Source organism: Colossoma macropomum, unplaced genomic scaffold (assembly GCF_904425465.1).
Source record: "Colossoma macropomum unplaced genomic scaffold, Colossoma_macropomum, whole genome shotgun sequence".
NCBI classification, from domain to species: domain Eukaryota; kingdom Metazoa; phylum Chordata; class Actinopteri; order Characiformes; family Serrasalmidae; genus Colossoma; species Colossoma macropomum.
Genome location: NW_023494793.1, coordinates 42,732,523 through 42,752,448, shown reverse-complemented (window position 1 = coordinate 42,752,448; position 19,926 = coordinate 42,732,523). Strand labels below are relative to the sequence as shown.

General features: G+C 41.8%; 1 protein-coding gene across 4 annotated transcripts in view; it reads left to right on the top strand.

The window, feature by feature from the left end:
- LOC118813965 (choline transporter-like protein 5-B) overlaps positions 1-19,926 on the top strand; it is a 77,719-nt gene that overhangs the window by 23,499 nt on the left and 34,294 nt on the right. For all 4 annotated transcript variants that reach the window (XM_036579608.1, XM_036579606.1, XM_036579609.1 and 1 more), the window contains exons 2-3: positions 7,958-8,006; positions 16,851-16,924. In XM_036579608.1, coding sequence (XP_036435501.1) covers positions 7,958-8,006; positions 16,851-16,924 — 123 coding nt within the window. The remainder of the gene's footprint in view (positions 1-7,957; positions 8,007-16,850; positions 16,925-19,926) is intronic.

Genomic DNA, 19,926 nt, shown 5'->3' with positions numbered 1-19,926 from the left:
CTTCAAACGTGAAAGAAATCATGATTTGACATTTATCGCGATGTGTATCGATATCGAACGATATGAATTTTGTTTGTCGTGATAACGTTTTTGGCCATATCGCCCAGCTCTAGGCTTTGTTCACACAGCAGGTAAAAGTGGCCTAAATCAGATCTTTTTCTTCATATGTGACACAGATGTGTGTCTGTGTGTCAGTGTGAACAGATAAACACAGAGAATCTGACATTTTCAATTCTGATTTGAGACGCTTTTATATGTGGTACTGAAATCCGATACGTATCCGATCTGCAGCAACGCGACTCAGTCTGAACAGCCAGATCGGAATTCATGCGACTTTTATGTCAACCCAACTCGACATTCGTCATAATTTAATGCTGCTGAGACTCATAAACATCTGGGCTGATGTTTCTGTACAAAAAATTAGAAGGAACTTTCCGCAGCCACTCGGAAATGGCCGAACGCGGCCAAAGGAAAACGAGACCGCATCGTCAAGGAAAAGTCTGAAAGCACAGTTTAAAGAATCCGAGGACGCGAACCAAAGAAGTGACTGCGCCCTTTTTACGGCTCCAACACATTCTGGGTGATGAGCCCAGCTGTCAGTCAGTGAAGCTTCATGATGGCTCCTGTGATGCTGGTGAAGATGAAGCTGATCCTCCGGGAGCGACTGGCGTTCGTTGGCGGTCGTGATTGTTTACCTCTGGATGAGCCGTGAAGCAGCGTGACGCTCTGATCTTTAGAGGGTCAGTTTAGGAGCTGATCTGTTCAGACTGATGTCGCATACAGATCACATTTAAAAGATAATCTGAACAGACAAACAAAAAAATCTGAATGACCATTACAGAAATTAAATAATCATTATTTTTGATTCATGGTTAGACTAGTTAGTTTACCAAGTCGTTTGGTTTTGACTCCAGGAAAACCACGGACATGTTATTATTATTATTATTATTATTATTATTATTATTATTATGTTTATTTATTAGAAAAAAATATATATATAGAAACTTGAGTTCAAGGCCAAAGTTTATATGAGAGTCTAAGTACAAAGACTAGTTTACAGACGTTTTCTGGGTGGTAAAGTTGATGATCCGAGTCAACACATTAAACAGATTCTTGCAGATATAAAATAGCACAACATGTACTTTTTAATAGGAATTATAGTTTTAAAAAGCCTTATGTTTCCTTGATCCCACAAAGGGATAAAAGTACAGACACAATTCAGGCCTAACGATGCTATTGTTGCTGTTATTATCTATGCTAATGTACTTCAGTCCATGTTTATAGATCACAGTGAGTCATACAGTGTCAGAAACCACAGAATCAAGTCTATCAGAGACACTGAACACCTCCACACACTTTGAGGCGAGTGTGCATGATGCTAATTGGTGGGGTACTAGACTAAAGAGTTTGGGGTAAGGGGGGGGGCGGATTGGGTAAATGTGTCTACCTGTAGCCTAACCTGTGCTGCAGTAGACGGTGGAGGTAAGATGTGAGCATGTTGATCACAGAGTGCAGTGTTTTAAAGCCGGAGGGCTGAGCAGCGCCGTGAGGATTAGCGTCCAGGCGGGCAGTAGCACTCACTCAGGATAAGCTTTCAGTCAGTGTGAATACTGATAGAGTCACAAGGACACTGCTGCAGCTCTCCGGCTCCTTCAGCCGCTCTTTAATCTGCCTCCGTTCAGCCTCGGGCTCAGAGAGCCGAGCTCCGCGCTTCACGGCGACCTTGACTGAGCTGAAAGCCTTTCACGCGGTTTCACACTGCAACAGTGCAACAATGCAACCACCGACGCACTCGCGCCTCACGAGAGAGAGAGAGAGAGAGAGAGAGAGAGAGGCACGTTCTGAACAAGAGACTATAACCTAGACACAGAGAGGAGCAAAAAGAGAAAGAGAAGAACCTGGCGATGTGGTTTCTCTTATTTACTCTATTTGTTGTTGTTGTTGTTGTTGTTGTATATTATACATCACATTATAATGTTAATACAACTTCATGTTATTTTATATATTAACATTATAATGTGTGTTTTTTCCAGTTTTTGACATTATTTGAAAATGTTGACCTTTATACTGGGGCGGCACGGTGGGTAGCGCTGTCGCCTCACAGCAAGAAGGCCTGGGTTCGATTCCCGGCCGGGCGACCAGGGTCCTTCCTGTGTGGAGATTGCCTGTTCTCCCCGTGTCTGCGTGGGTTTCCTCCGGGTACTCCGGTTTCCTCCCATAGTCCAAAGACATGTAGTTAAGCTGATTGGACATGCTAAAATTGACCCTAGGTGTGAGTGTTTGTGTGATTGTGTATGTCTGTCTGTCTGCCCTGCAATGGACTGGCGACCTGTCCAGGGTGTATCCTGCCTTCCGCCCAATGACAGCTGGGATAGGCTCCAGCACCCCACCGCGACCCAGAAGGATAAGCGGTTTAGATGATGGATGGATGGATGGACCTTTATACTGTGTGTCAACTTCATGATGAATGGACCAAAAGAAATGAACCAAAATTACTTGGAAAAAAGTCTGGTTCCATTGACTTACATTAAAAATAAATTATGTTTTTTCTTTCTCCTGTAAAGTTACCATTTTGGAGATACGAGGTTTTGTTCCAACAGCACCGAGATATGTATATACTACTATATAGGTGCGCTGTAGTCCATCTGTTTCTCTGATACTTTGTTAGCCCCCTTTTACCCTGTTCTTCAGTGGTCAGGACCCCCATGGACCCTCACAGAGCTCCTACCTTGTCAGTCCACCTTGTAGATGTAAAGTCAGAGACGATAGCTCATCTGCTGCTGCACAGCTTGTGTTGGTCATCCTCTAGTCTTTCATCAGTGGTCACAGGACGCTGCCCACAGGACGCTGTTGGCTGGATATTTTTGGTTGGTGGACGATTCAGTCCAGCAGTGACACTGAGGTGTTTAAAAACTCGAGCAGCTCTGCTGTGTCTGATCCACTCATACCAGCACAACACACACTAACACATCCATACGAGTTGACCTGCTCCTCATAATTTACTTGGCTCTCCTGTATTAATTAACTTGCAGTTGAATTGGAGAGAAGTGTTTCGACACCTGAACATCGTTCTGATGCAACTGAATTGGCATGTGCTGATGTTCTAGATGTCTGTCATGTGCACATCATTAATGTAGTACAGCCACATTTTTCAGCTGCTTTATTGTGTTTTAATGATAATTCAGCCTCACTTCAGTCTCAGCTCAGTGTTATTACTGAAGAATCAAACTACCAGGAGATCAGACTTGAGTCTGGAGGATAGATTATATTCGTATGTGTGCAGGTCACAGACTGAACAAGCTGGCTGGGGCACTGAAGAGTCTCAGACACACTGCTGCCCTGGACCATCGCTAAATAAAGTATATGGACCAGCAGCTGCTCTTAGCCTATACATAACAATGCAACAGGTGACCATGACAGACAAAATAACTGTTCAGAATGTCCTGAGGTTCAGCAGTGAGTTCCAGCAAACGTATACAGATCACATACATCAGACAGTAATCAGATTTCTGCTTTACGTAAACGTAACATAAAACTCAAACTTCACGCTGCGGCTTTTTTATTAAAAAAACGTTGCGCCACTTTTATTCATTAATAAAATGTATTTAAATCTATTGTTTCGTCAAGCATGTAGTCAGACTGAGAAATCCGAAAGAAATCAGAGTAAGAGTTTACATCTGATTAAATCTGATTACTGAGCTGAAAATCCAGCCTCTTTATGAGTTTTCTTAATCGGATTTCTAGACCTTACTCTGATCTGAGAAACCAGAGTGTGCTGTTTACATGACCATTTGAATAAATCAGATAACTGCAGAAATCTGATCATGATTGGATTATCGAGTGCATGTAAACGTTATACAGGACCATGAACACTTGAAGAACTATTTGCATTCACATGGTGAAATGGTTCTTCAGCTTGATTGAGAAAGTGTTGTAAATGGTTCTATATAGCGCCAGACAGGGTTCTTCTGTTGTTACGATGTCAGGCTTGTATATAATAGCAGAAGCCTTTTGGGTGGAGCTATATAGAACCATATATAACACGTACTCCATCAGTCTGAAGAACCATTCCACCATTTAAGCATGCACATGGTTCTTTGAGTGTTCATGGCCCTGTCTTTGCTAAAGAACCCTTGAAGAACCACCTTTTTTAAAGAGTGTATAGTGTTTTGTAGAGCGCTGCCTTTAAATGATGACTATGGTGGGACGTGTTGAGAAGGCAGGGTGATTCATCAGAACCTCGGTTTGTTGTTGGGACTGAATATATTTCTTTCTTGCTGTCTTTGGCCTTCAAACTGCTGCAAACGAAGCATTAGATGATATAATGACTCCAGTAGAGTCGTGCGCTCTCTCACTGCGGGCTCTTCTCCACACCGAGCTACAGTCATGACAGCATGAACGGTTCTTGTGTGGTTCTCCGGTTCAGTGAAGAGCTCGTCTAGCAGTTTGTATTGTATGGATTCCACACAGCGCAGGACGTGGTGGGAAAAATAAATCTCCATCCACCCTGAAAGGTTGATGAAACTGATAAAACCAGTTATTTATTCATTTTTGAAAGAGGTTAGAATAATTTTTTTTTCCAGAAACTATTTTTTTGTGCTGCTGAGCTCTTATTTTGTAAAATAAGAGCTCAGCTCTGCCTTCCTGTTAAAGTGAAATGAGCTCGCCACTGCAAAAATGGCATCTTGTGAAGTGAAATGATCTCAAATCTAGTCAATCTATCTAATATTTCTTGTTTATTCACTTATTATAAGATCATTAAGCTTATTTCTAGACATGTTTTACTTGATTTAGGTCATTTTATTAAGTAAATTTATCTCACTGTAGGCACATTTCTTACAACAAGCACAATTATCTGCCAACATAGTGAGATACTTTTACGTAATAAAATGACTTAAAACAAGTAAAGAATGTCTACAAATAAGTTAAATGATCTTAAATTAAACTTACAACAATATCAACAGGAGAAATGGTACATTTCCTGACTGTATTTAAGATCATTTTAATTTTTAAAAATTTTAAAGAATTTTAATGAGATAAATTTGAATAGAACAATGTATTCGTCTGTAAGTGTTTCATTGTGTTTCAGCATCAGAATCACTTTATTTTGCGAAGTATGTTACACATATAAGGAATTAGTCTTGGTGAGTCACACATCAGGGTTCATACGGTCATGAAAATCCTGGAAAAGTCACGGAATATAATAAGTGCTGGAAAGATCATGGAATTTTCTTGGGTGTTTCCCCCACTCAGTTCGTCATCTCATCACATTTGACGTGAGATTTGAGTCTAGATCACAAAAAGCAGCACATGGACCAGCTTTACCAACGTCGTTAATATGAATCTCGACTAGCTGAGGTGTAACACTCAGAATGTGTGTGTTGTGGAGGATGTTTTTATATATTGTTTTTATAAACAAAAAAAAAACATCACTTCATTAACAGCTACCAGCGCTGCTCTGTAGGCGACCCTGCCAGTCTGCAGTGACAGCAGAGGAGGGTAAAGTTCAGCTCCTCACTGCTGGGCTTTAGTTACATTTAGGGCATCATATGATCTTCAAAGAGGGGGGTGATTATTTATTATCGCCCACCACTAATTCTTCAGTGATAAGAAGCTGAAGTCAGATATTCTCCAGCTTCTTGATCGAATTTTACCGTTCCACCTTAAATGGTGCAGCAGTTACATTGTGGCTCTTCGGGCGTCAGAACTGCTGTACTATTTAAGGTGGAACGGGAAAGTAGCTAGCTAGCTACCGAGACATTAGCATGCTGTTAGCGATTTTTTTATGCTTGTTATGAAGAAAACGACCATAATACACTGAAACGACATTAAACTAAGATAATATGATCGTTATCATATTTTTTTAAGGAGAAAATTCTCACATTTGTGGTTTTTTTTGGTCGCTCGCGCAGCCATCTTGCTGTTTTTTCTTTTTTTCTCATAACTCTCTGTTTGGAGTCTCTGAAAAACCTCCGTTTGGAGGGTCATGTAGCCCCAACACTTCACCCTACCCCACTATCTCAACAAGAATCGGGACACCCAACCCCCAGACGTGAACGCGCAAAACAGAGGACTAAGGGCTGAGTGACAGGGGCGAGGGGTGAAATGGGATTGGGCCTTGCTTCTTCACTGTGAGTGAAGCTAGGTTTCTACTTGACACATTGCAAGTGGCACGAGGGTGTGCACGCAGGAAATGACACAAATGCAGCGCTTCTGACCCCCTGGCCTTGCGTGCTCTCGCGGTGCGCGGTTGTGCGCCTCTACATTTTTTTAACTTGGCACTTAAATGGTCCTTATCTATCAAATATATCACTAAAAGGTCAGTTTCACAGCGTACCGGTTTAGATGATATATCGCCCATCACTATGCTAAATGTGTGGCATGGAAATTTCATTTTATGTCTTGGAAAAGTCATGGAATTCCATTGTTTTTAAAAAAAAAAAGTGTAGGAACACTGACACATATGAAATGTAGCATACTGAACAAACCAGACCAGTAAGCAGACTGTTAGGAAGTGTTTAACTAAGAGACACAGAATAATGTGTGAGTATCTGTAGGTACGCAGGTCTGAGTAGACATATACTATAAAGACTATTATATACAGAATATTACATACCAGGGGTGTCCAGTGTTATCCTCAACGGGCCGCTGTGCCTACAGGTTTTCATTCCAACAGCAGGAGGTCACCTGTTGAAATGTTTGATGACGAAGACAGACTGGCCCTTTGCGGATAAGATTGGACACCTCTGATCTATACAGTTGTGCAAATAAGCATCTTGTTACAGAGCAATAAGAGTACAAGGGGTGTATTATGTTTAATCTAAGGCCCAGTCCCATTTCACCCCTTGCCCTTACCACTTTCCACACCCGACCCCTAGCCCTACACCCTCCGTTTTGCGAGTTCACATCTAGGGGTAGGGTGTCCTGATTTTTTTCAGATAGAGGGGTAGGGGTGAAGTGTTGGGACTACATGGCCCTCCAAATGGAGGTTTTTCAGAGACTCCAAACAGAGAGTTATGAGGAAAAAAGAAAAACCAGTAAGACGGCTGAACAAGAGACAAAAGAAACACAAATGTGAGAATTTTCCCCGTTAAAAATTACGATAACCACTGTATTATCTTATATTATGGTGTATTATGGTCCTTTTCTTCATAACAAGCATGTAAAACGCTAGTACTATGCTAATACCAGCTAAATTTCCCATTCCACCTTAAATGGTGCCGCAGTTACCTTCTGACACCTCAGGCATCAGATCTGCTGCACAATTTAAGGTGGAACAGGAAAATTCTAATGAGAATCTGGTGAATATCTGACTTTAACTTCGTATCACTGAAGAATTAGGAGTGGATGATAATAAATAATCTTTGAAGGCATATGATGCCCTAAATGTAACTAAAGCCCAGCAGTGAGGAGCTGAACTTTACCCTCCTCTGCTGTCACTGCAGACTGGCAGGGTCGCCTACAGAGCAGCGCTGGTAGCTGTTAATGAAGTGATGCTCTGTTTATTTGAGGGTCTCATTTCAGAGGGAAGATTTCAACCACTATCTGTTGTAACTCAGTTCCAAGGGGCAAGGAGACCCTTGAAAACAAGGGGTAGGGGTAAAAAGAAGAAATGGGACTGGGCCGAAGTGTCTGTTGTTTGTTTGCTGTAAAGCTCGAGCACATTTTAAATGAATGACCTTGTTTACTAGTTGTGCTGTTGTTTACCTGAGCAGGGTGATGACAGGATAAACAGTGTAATGTATATTTCTGTCCTCTTGCTGTTCCCACACTGTAGTACTGACTGGTTTGACCATTAATCAGGCCATGCAGTAGCAGTGGATATATAACTGTGTGCAGTGTTTGTGCTGATCTGTGTTGTGTTATGAGTTGATGTCTGCTGTGATGATGTAATACGTTTCTTGTTGAAGCCGTAGCCGACGTTCTTCTTGACGCTGGTTTTGTTTCTGTGTTACAGGTGAGCCACACAAGTTTGACCCAACGTTTAGAGGGCCGGTCCACAAAAGGTATGATTGCACCTTCTTTTTAAAGCGATAGTTTGGCATAAATCATATTTTCAGTTGTGGTCATTCTGCCTAGTTTATCACACGCTCACCTCAAACCGTGTGGAGTTGTTTAGGAAACTCTAACAGACTTGACTGTGTGGTTTCAGGCTTCAGGCTGCTGCTGCCATTTTTAGCCGTGAAGTTGATTTTTATAGATACCAGTATGTCATACAGTGTCAGGTGCTAATTGACTGACCGGCCCTGTTATTGCAGGACGTGTTGCCTTCATGGACAGGCTGGTTACCCCACTGACCTCATTACTCCGCTGGCCTCGTCCTCTCTCTGCTGGTGGATCAGTGCTGAAGCGTTTAAGTCGTAGCTCAGGGGAAAAACTACACAGTTATTCTGGTTTGACATTGTAATGCATAAAAAAGGACAGAAGGATGTTGCAGAGCTGCGCCTTGAAAAATGAAAACTGTCCATTCATCAGCTCATGTTTATAGAATGAGTCATACAGTGTCAGAAACCACATAATCAAGTCTAATAGAGATACTGAACAGCTCCACATGGTTTTACACCAGTGGCGTAGGCAGAATTTCATTTTAGTGCGCATGGTTCAGGATGGGGGCTGGCTAGGGACCTTTATGCCCCCTAACAATCAACAACAAGCCTAATTCATTGTGTCTGGGTCATTCTAGACATGTCCACTTTTCTATCTCTCCCTAGGGGTCACTGGTGTTACAGATCCTCATTGGTGTTACACATAATAAAGGGAACACCAGAGACATTTTTAATGAAAAATGCATTTTACTAAATAACTGCTACAGAGCATCAAACCACATGTTGTCAATCATGGAATATCCACTAAAATATGTAATTTAATCCATTTGTGTTCTATTTATTCACAATTACCTCAGAATAAAGTCGGTCACACCAGTGACTTCAGCTAAAAGCTTCATATGAAATCATGAGCTGAATGAGGAAATCTCTGATAACTGAAAGACACAGTGGACTCACCATGAGCTTTTCTTCATAGATCCTCAGAAAACAGGTAAAAGGAAGTCAAATGATGTCATCAGTGTGACTTTTATTTCAAAATAATAGATTTTTTGTTACGCGGTAAAACCAGTGACACGACTCCTGGGGACCACAACTCACATTATATATTTGTAATATTTATTTGGCTATATATATAAAAATCTATATATTTTATAATATTTACAGATAGCTGTGACATCACTGGGAACCAAACTCACAGTCTCCTAAAGATGGGGTCAATGCTTAAACCGTTGCTCCCCTCTGAAGCCCATAAACGCAGAGCTAGCTAGGCACATGAAGCTCCACCACGTCATTTCATACAGCTGCTAACGCAGCGTCACTGGAGCTCAACACACTTGGAGGTGAACACTAACTGCTAATTCTGTTACCTCAGCTAACAGACGTCTACATTGGCTAACATTGCATTGAGTAATGGGGGGAGTGATTACGGATGGCTGTGGCATCGCTGGGCATCGAACTCGCAATCTCCTGATGATAAGGCCAACGCCTAGACTGTTCCTCCCTTCTGAAGCCCATAACCAAGGCGTTTCCATTAGCATTGGCCACCACGTAGCTACATCCCTGTTATAGGCTTCCACTACTTTCTGTTACATTAGCCTTGTAGCTCCTGACAGAAATATTTAATGAAACATTCCTGATTAATAATCAATAAAGTAAATATTAGCTAACTTGAACATTTGGAAATCTCCTAAAAAGGTAACATTGGGAAGCAGGTTATAGACTGCATGCATTTGGGATATCACCTCTAAAGGGGATGAACTCAATGAACTCTTGAACTGTACAAAGTGTAGCTACAGATTAGGGCTGAAAGGAGGGGATTGTTGGATGATGTATAAACTATAGCTGAGGTAAAAACTAAAAAAGGGGAACTCTGTTAGATGACAGTGTAAATTATAGCTGAAGTGAACTCCTGAACTTGGCTGAAGAAGCTGTGTCAGATGACCCTGAGAGGATGGAACAGCCTGATACAACCAGGTCAGCATGGTTTTTAAAAAAAGGACATCATGAGTGTTTGGCTTTAAGGGTTGCCAAAAAGGGTGCAGGTTCTGGATACAATGGGGACTAAGATGATATGGAATTGTGTAAAAATCACCCCAAAAAGGATGTAAAAACAAGACGCCTCGAGATGATCTTTGCATTGTGGTGGTCCGGGAACCATCTTGCCACTTAAAGTTCAATAAAGAGAAGTCCTTTTCCTTCCTTCCACAAGAACTCAGCAGCTGAAGTCTTTTAATTCCTTTTTGTTCCTTTTTATCCTGTTTTACTTTATTCCTTTAATTCTTTTTGAAGAAGTTAGACTACAGTTAGTCGTCAGGGCAATAGTATAGAACATATTAGAGATATTCATATATGTCTAGACCCTGGGCAGAAGAGACAGGTCTTGGTCGCGACACTCCAGTGCAAAACTAAAGAAGCAAACTTCTTTGTCTGTCCTGATCTACGTTAGGTGGCGGGTAAACACTGTAAAATTGATTTCTGAAACTGTCTCTCGAAACGTTTGTCATAGCTGACTTTGTCTGTACGGGCTAATAGACTCATGACGTCAGAGATGTTGTCCTGACCGGCCCTGTTATTGCGGGACGTGTCGCCTTCATGGACCGCCCGGTTACTCCGCTGACCTCATTACTCCACTGCTCTCGTCCTCTCTGTGCTGGTGGATCAGTAATGATTAGTGAGGCCGTGAAGGCGGAGGCCACAGCTGAGTGCTGTATTCTCACCCCAGAGCGTCGCGCACATACAGATCGAACAAGATTGACTTCATCAACACTTCGACTGGAAGGACCCCGGGGGGATTTTATTGCTTAATTACAGGACAGTAATAAACTGGCCGAAGCGCTTGGTCATGTTTTTACTGGCCGCTTATTTTTTGTATGCAGGCCTGTAGCTGTGGGTGGGCCTCAGTGGGGCCAGGCCCACTTAATTATACTGCTAGGCCCATCCAGAAAGTAGTCGACGAATAAATTCTGTATAGACTTCACACTTCATCACTCTTACATACTCATACGGTACATATATATTTTTGTTTGACAGGACATTCCAGCCAGTAGCAGTTTTGATTGGAGAAAATATAGAAGAGACATATTTTACTCCTTTTTCTCAGTTCAATATGTTTCCTAGTGCTCTTTGAAAGAAATCTGTGATGAGTGGGAGGGAAAAAACACTTTAATCCAGCTTTTCTGTGGTGTGTTTTGACCTAGTGCAAGGGTCGCAACCCAAATGTTAAGAAGAGCCATTTTGTCCTTTCAAGAAAAATCAAACCGCCTTGGGAGCCACAACATTTTACGTCCATTTTATTGATGTAATGTTTTACCATCTTGGCTGTAAATATGTCTCAGTATGTGCTGATGTCCCAGTGTAGACTAAAAAATATAATATAAACAAAAACACAGACTTACTTTGCTCTGCTTTAAGCTTTAGTTCAGCTATAGCCGCTTTTCTCGCATCTCCGGCAGGAAACTTTTCCGCAAAAGCAGAACAGTTTCTAATAAAATGTCTCTCAACATTTGACTTTTTACGAGGCTGAAATCGCTTCTCCTTCTCCAGCTTCTTGTTCTAATTTTCCCGTTCCACCTTAAATTGCGCCTGAGGTGACAGAATGTAACTGTGGCACCATTTAAGGAGGAACGGGACAATTAGAACGAGAAGCTGGCGAATGAGAAACTGACTTCAGCTTCACGATTTGTTAGTGTTTGTCAGTTTCTCGTTGCAGATTAAACGTATCAGGAAACCAGCTGGAGTGATTTATAAACACAAATAAGTCCATTCGTCTCCAAATTATCAATGTTCGTCTTAAATCTCTCTCTTTGCCTTTTCATTAGCTACTAGATTGTTGTCTGTGTTGCTATGGTGACCAGCAGTCTGCGCTGATCTTCAGGGTTAAAGGGTGAATCAGCAGTTCTACATTAACTCCAGAGTTTAAGACCATTTATTGTTAAACTGTGTTGAACGATCAGCAGAGCTTTATTTTACTGTAAAGGAGGATTATTTTATTTTTACCTACTAATCTGATTCTGCTGTGGAGCCACAACAGGACAGTCAAAGAGCCACATGCGATGAGCTAGTATTTTCTCATCTGTTAAGAAAGGGATGTTTGGTTCTATCTATGATGTTGATCCTATATTTAAATGAGAAGACTCTCATTGGCTGACTCTGTGGGGGGGGTGTGACTGGGCCACAGCATTGTGAACTCAAATCAGATACAGAACACAGCACTGCTGTGGAGGCCCGACTGCCAATCAGGTTGCAGCAGGATGTTTCTGAATGATGAAGGATTCAGGTTCCCTGTTTTTTCACTTTGTGAGAGTAGGGTGGTTTATATAAGCTGTCTTGCTGACTTATCCAGCGCACACAGGAATTTAGTGTTAACGTGTTGCAATGGAGGAGTGAAGCAAGTCGGTCGTAAGTGCGAAGTGTCTTTATGTGGGACAGTCCAGTAATTACTTTCATGACAGGCAAGGGTCAGAGCACAAGCAGGCAACATAAGAGGCAGATTCATACTCAAAAAGAACTTAAATGTCAAAGATTATCTCACCTGTCTTTACCATTACCTGTGTTCGACTTTTTTCTACAGCTGCCAGTACATTTTTCAAGTAATTATAAGGGACGGAGTCACAAGACCTTTAAAGAGTGGGCACTTAAAAAGCTGGTGTCATTTTCGTTACAGCAGAGTGCTTTAAGACAGTACCTTACACATGTAGTGGGCAGTATGGCAAAATATTTACATCACCGTTCTGAATTAGTAGTTCTACAGTTACAGACTGTAGTCCATCTGTTTCTCTGCATACTTTGTTAGCCCCCTTTTACCCTGTTCTTCAGTGGTCAGGACCCCCATGGACCCTCACAGAGCAGGTACTGTTTGGGTGGTGGATCATTCTCAGCACTGCAGTAACACTGACATGGTGGTGGTGTGTTAGTGTGTGTTGCGCTGGTCTGAGTGGATCAGACACAGCAGTGCTACTGGAGTTTTTGAACACCTCAGTGTCACTGCTGGACTGAGAATAGTCCACCAACCAAAAATATCCAGCCAACAGTGTCCTGTGGGCAGCGTCCTGTGACCACTGATGAAGGACTAGAGGATGACCAACACAAACAAAGCAGCAGATGAGCTATCGTCTCTGAGGTGGACTGACAAGGTAGGAGTGTCTAATAGAGTGGACAGTGAGTGGACACAGTGTTTAAAAACTCCAGCAGCACTGCTGTGTCTGATCCACTCGGACCAGCACAACACACACTAACACAACACCACCACGTCAGTGTTACTGCAGTGCTGAGAATGATCCACCACCCACATAGTACCTGCTGTGCTTATTTGTGGCGTACCGGTATAACAGTCATGACAAAACTCCTCCCTGAGGTAGAATTTCAGCCGCTAGACCACCTACTGGCACAACGAGTACTCTGCACAATTCTGGACAGTTGAAAACGTCTTTAAACTTTCCTACTAAATACTAAATTCTGACTGGATGATTAAACAAATGGTTAAATGATTGTGAATGGATGATTAAAAAACAGCCACATGCTAACATGAATAATTATTACGTGAATTTGGTTTGGGTGACGGATCTGTAAGTTTCTATACAGTAAGATTTACAGCAAACTTGCTCCCATAACAGCTGGTCACTTGGTTGAAGTTAATGGGCTGTCATGACTGACCATTTGTTTGGCCGGATTTGGCCTTGATTTTAATTAAACTGCTGTATATTTACATTTGTATTTAATTTTGCTGTTATTTCACCCCTGAAATGGAAACACAAGAAAGAAAGAACAGCTTAGGCTCCAAAATAGACATAACTTATAAATACAGTCAGAAAACTTGTGATAAACCATCATCAGAGCCTTCGAGGAAGGAAGGAGAGATTAACAGAAAACCTCTGTGCGTTTCCTTTGTGCTGTGCTCTGTGTGTCTCCATTAAAATGGATTCTCCAGAAGTCGCATCCTGCTGTGTTTCATTACGTTCCTGTTGCCTTCAGGATCTCGGTGACGTGTAGAAATCCGTACCCCTGTGTGATGGTGCGGCCTGTCAGCGCCGCTGCTCCGGAGCTTTGTAGTGTGTATAAATAAATGAATAGCAAATATGAATTGATTTCTGTGACATTGCTGTTTCGCTCAGTGAGCTGACAGTAAGGACATAATATTGTCTCCTTCTGCTTCCTCGTTCTACCTACGAGCCAAACATGTACAAACACCAACATTCTCCAATAAACACCAACGTTCTCAAATAAACACCACCAACGAACACCAACATTCTCCAGCAAACACCAACATTCACGGATAAACACCAACAAGCACCAACATTCTCCAACAAACACCAACATTCACAGATAAACACCAACAAGCACCAACAAACACCAACATTCTACAACAAACACCAACATTCACAGATTAACACCAACACCAATGTTCTCCAATAAACACAGACAAGTATGAACATTCTCCAACAAACACCAACATTCACAGATAAACACCAACATTCTCCAACAAACACCACCAAACACCAACATTCTCCAATACACACCAAGTATCAGCGTTCTCCAACAAACACCACCAAACACCAACATTCTCCAATAAACACCAAGTATCAACATTCTCCAAAAAAAAATCCTCCAATAAACACCACAAAACATCAACATTCTCCAGTAAACACCAACAAGCACCAAGATTCTCCAGTAAACACCAATAAGTATCAACATTCTCCAACAAACACCAACATTCTCCAATAAGCACCAACAAGTATCAGCATTCTCCAACAAACATCAACATTCTCCAATAAACACCAACAAGTATGAACATTCTCCAACAAACACCAACATTATCAGATAAACACCACCAAGCATCAACATTCTCCAATAAACACCAACAAGTATCAAAATTCTCCAACAAACACCAACATTCACAGATAAACACCAACATTCTCCACCAAACACCAACATTCACCACCAAACATTCTCCAGTAAACACCACCAAACATCAACATTCTCCAGTAAACACCAACGAGCACCAAGATTCTCCAGTAAACACCAATAAGTATCAACATTCTCCAACAAACACCAACATTCTCAGATAAATACCAACAAACACCAACATTCTCCAATAAGCACCAACAAGTATCAGCATTCTCCAACAAACATCAACATTCTCCAATAAACACCAACAAGTATGAACATTCTCCAACAAACACCAACATTATCAGATAAACACCACCAAGCATCAACATTCTCCAATAAACACCAACAAGTATCAAAATTCTCCAACAAACACCAACATTCACAGATAAACACCAACATTCTCCACCAAACACCAACATTCACCACCAAACATTCTCCAGTAAACACCACCAAACATCAACATTCTCCAGTAAACACCAACGAGCACCAAGATTCTCCAGTAAACACCAATAAGTATCAGCATTCACCACCAAACACCAACATTCACCACCAAACACGAACTCTTTGCCCCCCGCCTTTGGTTTAGCAGTGTAGTGTCCTACATGATAGGAGACGAGCTCTGCTGACACTCTTCTGTGAAAACCATCACTCTCTCACAGGAGAATGTAGAGAGAGAGATGGGGGAGAGAAAGAGGCGAGGTAAGAGAGAGAAAGGGAGCTAATGAGCGGGAAGAGAGAAAGAGAGAGAGTTTGAGTGATGGCTCAGATGGAAAAGATCTTGATCTGACATGAGAAGAGATCTCAAAACCTGCGTGCAGAATGATTGAGAGTATGTGTGTATGTATACGTATATGTGTGTGTGTGTGTGTGTGCTGTGTGTGTTGAAAGAGAGAGAGAGAGAGAGACAGAGAAAGAGAGAAGAGAGATTAAAAGCAGTGGAGTTGCTGAAAGTTCCCTGAGGAGGACTGCAGGATCAGCAGGGGTTTGAAGCTCTTTCCCATTATAGGTCCACCAGAGCTTCTCTACTGTCATCTACCCTGAACTGTACAGAGAGAGAGAGAGAGAGAGAGAGAGAGAGAGAGAGAGAGAGAGAGAGAGTTCCTACTGTAGTATCAGAAGTCAGTAAAGAGATGCTTTATCAGGACCACCTGCTTATTTACTTTCTTTCGTCCTTTTCTCTTTTCTTTCTTCTTCTCTTCTCTCTCCCTTCTCTTTCTCTCTCACTTCCTCTCTCTTCTCTCTCCTTTGTCACGATTCTCTCTCTTTTTTCTCCCTCTTTGTGCCAGTTTCAATGTTCTTTCTCTCTCTCTCTCTCTCTCTCTCTCTCTCTCTCTCTCTCTCTCTCTCTCTCTCTCTCTCTCTCTCTGTGTTGTCTGAATGTTTGAACGTTAATGTCTTTATTACTTTGATAATAATGAGTTTTTTATTTTTTACACTGGAATAAATAAACTAAAAAAGTCCATTTTCTGCATTACTGCCTCAAACACAGTTACAGTACAGATTTAATCATTTGATCAGATCCGTCAAAACCTGTTCATTCTTTTCTGGTCAGTTTGGTGACGTTTGCTTGAAGACCCAGATACTGTCATATTTGCTGAATATAGAGTGATTAAAAACAGTGAAATATGTTGATTCATATCAGTTAGATCAGATCAGTAACGAGCATGTGGCTCTCACTTCATCTCTTTGTCATTAATGAATATTGCTAATTCTGCTGTGTCATTCTCTCTCTCTCTCTCTCTCTCTCTCTCTCTCTCTCTCTCTCTCTCTCTCTCTCTCTCCTCTCTCCCTCTCTCCCCCCTCTCTCTCTCCTCTCTCTCCTCTCTCTCTCTCTCTCTCTCTCTCTCTCTACCTCTCTCTTTTTCCCTCCCTCTCTCTCTCTCTCTCTCTCACTCCCTCGTGTCCGTGATTTTGCTCCAGGGGCTGCACAGACGTGCTTTGCTGTGTGATCTTCGTCATCGTCATCCTCGGCTACATCACTCTCGGAGCAGTGGGTGAGTAACGCACTCATTACTGCCAGTTTCATCATCACATCACTTACATAACCCGATCTGTTCCATTCACCAAACCGGCCTGCCGGAGCGGGACAGACTGAGAGGGAGATAAGAACGGCGGGAGCTACTACTGCTGCAGAAATGCGTCAGCTTATCCATCATCTGCATTGATTATGGGATGTTATATTAAACCGGTAATCCACTGTCGAATGTCTGTTACAGTGATTTTCCCACATTGTACCAGAAAATCAAATGTACACAATAGAGCTGAAACAATGTAGACAATAAAGAATCATAAATTTTCCGTTCATGATTCCATTGACAAAGTGACGTCCAACCTAGAGCGAGTGAACGTCTTAGCTTGTATAATCTCCATAGAAAAGCATGACTAATAAGCTCCCCAGACCAAAAATTAGTCACCTTGCATGTTTAAGGTGGTAGTAACTACAGACTCCTGCAGATGGCGCACAAGGATGATCAGGCTATAAATACCTGCGGGGTGTGTGACGGGATTCATAGATTGAGAAAAGGTGGTACAGTGCAGTGAATGTCTCGTTCAATGTGTGGAAAATGGGTCGCAAAGGCGACGTTAATGATTGGCAAAAAGAGTGATTGCATTTGGGCTGCAAAGGCCACAGTGTGAGGGAAGTACGAGGCGTATGGTCATACGGGTCGACCAGCAGTGGCAAAAATCCCAGTCTGCAGGAAATTCCCAGTCTACAGAAGGAATTGTGGCTGAAAGACGAAACTGACGGACTGAGACCGCTGGCATGTTTCACGGCTTGTGAATAAAAACCGCTTCCAGGCAAGAATTGCTTTTTGAAATCAAACTGCACAAGCAGTTTTCTGAAAGAACTCTCCGCAGGGAACAGCATACCATAAACCTACGGAGCAGAGTGGTGCCTAAGAGGCCTTTGCTCGTTTCTGCTCACAGAGTTGCTCGGTTACAGTGGATGAAGAGACACAAACACTGGACTGTTCGTGATTGGAAACGTGTTATCTGGCCAGATGATTTCTGCCTGTATGCGAATGACGCTCAGCGTTGTGTTCATCATAAACCTCAGGAAGCCTTCCGTGAGGACTGCGTGCAGGGTGTGGTTCAAGCTGGAGGCTCTGTGATGTTCTGGGGGTGTTTTAATTATGCTGCGATGGGTTGTTTGGTTGAGGTGACAGTAAATTTGACCCACAGTGCCGGCACTGAGCTGCTGGACACCCAGGTTTTGCCTTTTGCTCATCATCTTACCGGAACATAACGTTCCTATCCCTGAATTCCAAGATGACAATTCTCACATTCACAGGGCTGCAAATGTGACTGATTGACATAAGGAGCATTAACACATCTGGACTGACCTGCAAAATCCCCAGATTTCCTCTTGAATCCTCTTGAAAATCTGTGGGATGACCTGGAACAACGAGTAAGACGCCAAAGAAGGCAGGTTTGCCTTTAATAACGCATTTGGCATTAACTGTGTCTCCTTTCTTAGCAGTGAATACTTTATCTGACTATGTACAGCGGCTTAGTTCTTCAGATTGAGGGAGAATGCGTTGTATATGGTTCTGTTTAGAACCTTTTTTGAAAATGGTTCTATAGCACTAAAAAGGGTTCTTCTATTGTTAGCATGTCATGCTTGTAGCCCTTTTTGGGGCTATGTAGAATCCATCAGTCTGAAGAACCATTTCACCATGCACGGAACCACTTAAGCATGAAATGGTTCTACGCACAACTCATGTTTCTGAATAGAACCTTTGCCTTAATCCTTGCAGAACCATCTTTTTTGCATCTGTAGCGTCCCACTAGCTAGATTTTCGTAAGTCTTCTATGTTAGGCATTAATAGAGATCACATCTGGCACCACAAGATTCATCCTCTTGTGGCTGAATGCAATCAGATTTACACAGCAACGTTCCAACATCTGTAAAGCCCTCCCAGAAGGGTAGAGGCTGTTACCTGCAACCCCTGTTAGGACCCTTGAATGCAGAAGAAACGCTGGAGGAGCAGGTGGTGGATTCAGAGACTCGTGGTTTGCTGCTGCATGTGTGAGTGTCCATCATCAGTGAGTGAAGAGGATACAGATGTTTTGGTTCGTGGTCTCGTCCCTCTCAGCACAGCTGTCTGTGTGAGGAGGAGTGTGTGAGTTAACTGAGCTGATGGAGCAGATCTGCCGGTCGTTCGAGAGTGGGTGTGTGGAAGTCTCGCTCTCTCTCTCCTTTATCTGAAGAAGCCATTCATCCTCCTGTTCGAGTGTAGATCAGACTGAATCAGGCTGAGCTGCACTGATGAGTCTTTGAAGTGCTCGATGAGCTCACGTGACTCCGGAGGGGGGGTGAGATCACTGCTCCTGTATTGTGGTCATCCATAAAGAGACGTAAACTGAGCTGTTGCTGCACTTTATCACGAAAGGAACGTTTATTTTTCGCATCACAGCCTTTATCGCTTCAGTTATTCATATTAAGACTGATTATTCAGTATCTAATATGAATAATTCAGTATCTACTATAAATTATTCACTGCCTACTATGAATTATTCAGTATCTGCTATGAATTATTCAGTATTTACAATTAAATTAATCAGTATCTACTATGAATTATTCAGTATTCACTACAAATTATTCCATATCTAATATGAATTATTCAGCATTTACTATTAATTATTCGGTATCTACTATCTACTACGAATTATTCAGTTTCTGCTATGAATTATTCAGTATTTACTATACATTTTTTCAGTATCTAATATGCATTTTAAAGTATTTACTATTAATTATTCAGTATCTACTATGAAATATTAGGTATTCACTACAAATTATTCTATATCTAATATGAATTATTCATCATTTACTATTAATTATTCAGTATCTACTATGAATTATTCAGTATTTACTATCAATTTTCGATATCTACTAAGAATTATTCAGTATTTACCACAAGTTGTAATGATGCGGTTTCATTGTGTTGAGAAAGATTTTGGAAATAAATTTACACAGAAAAATTTGGATGACTGT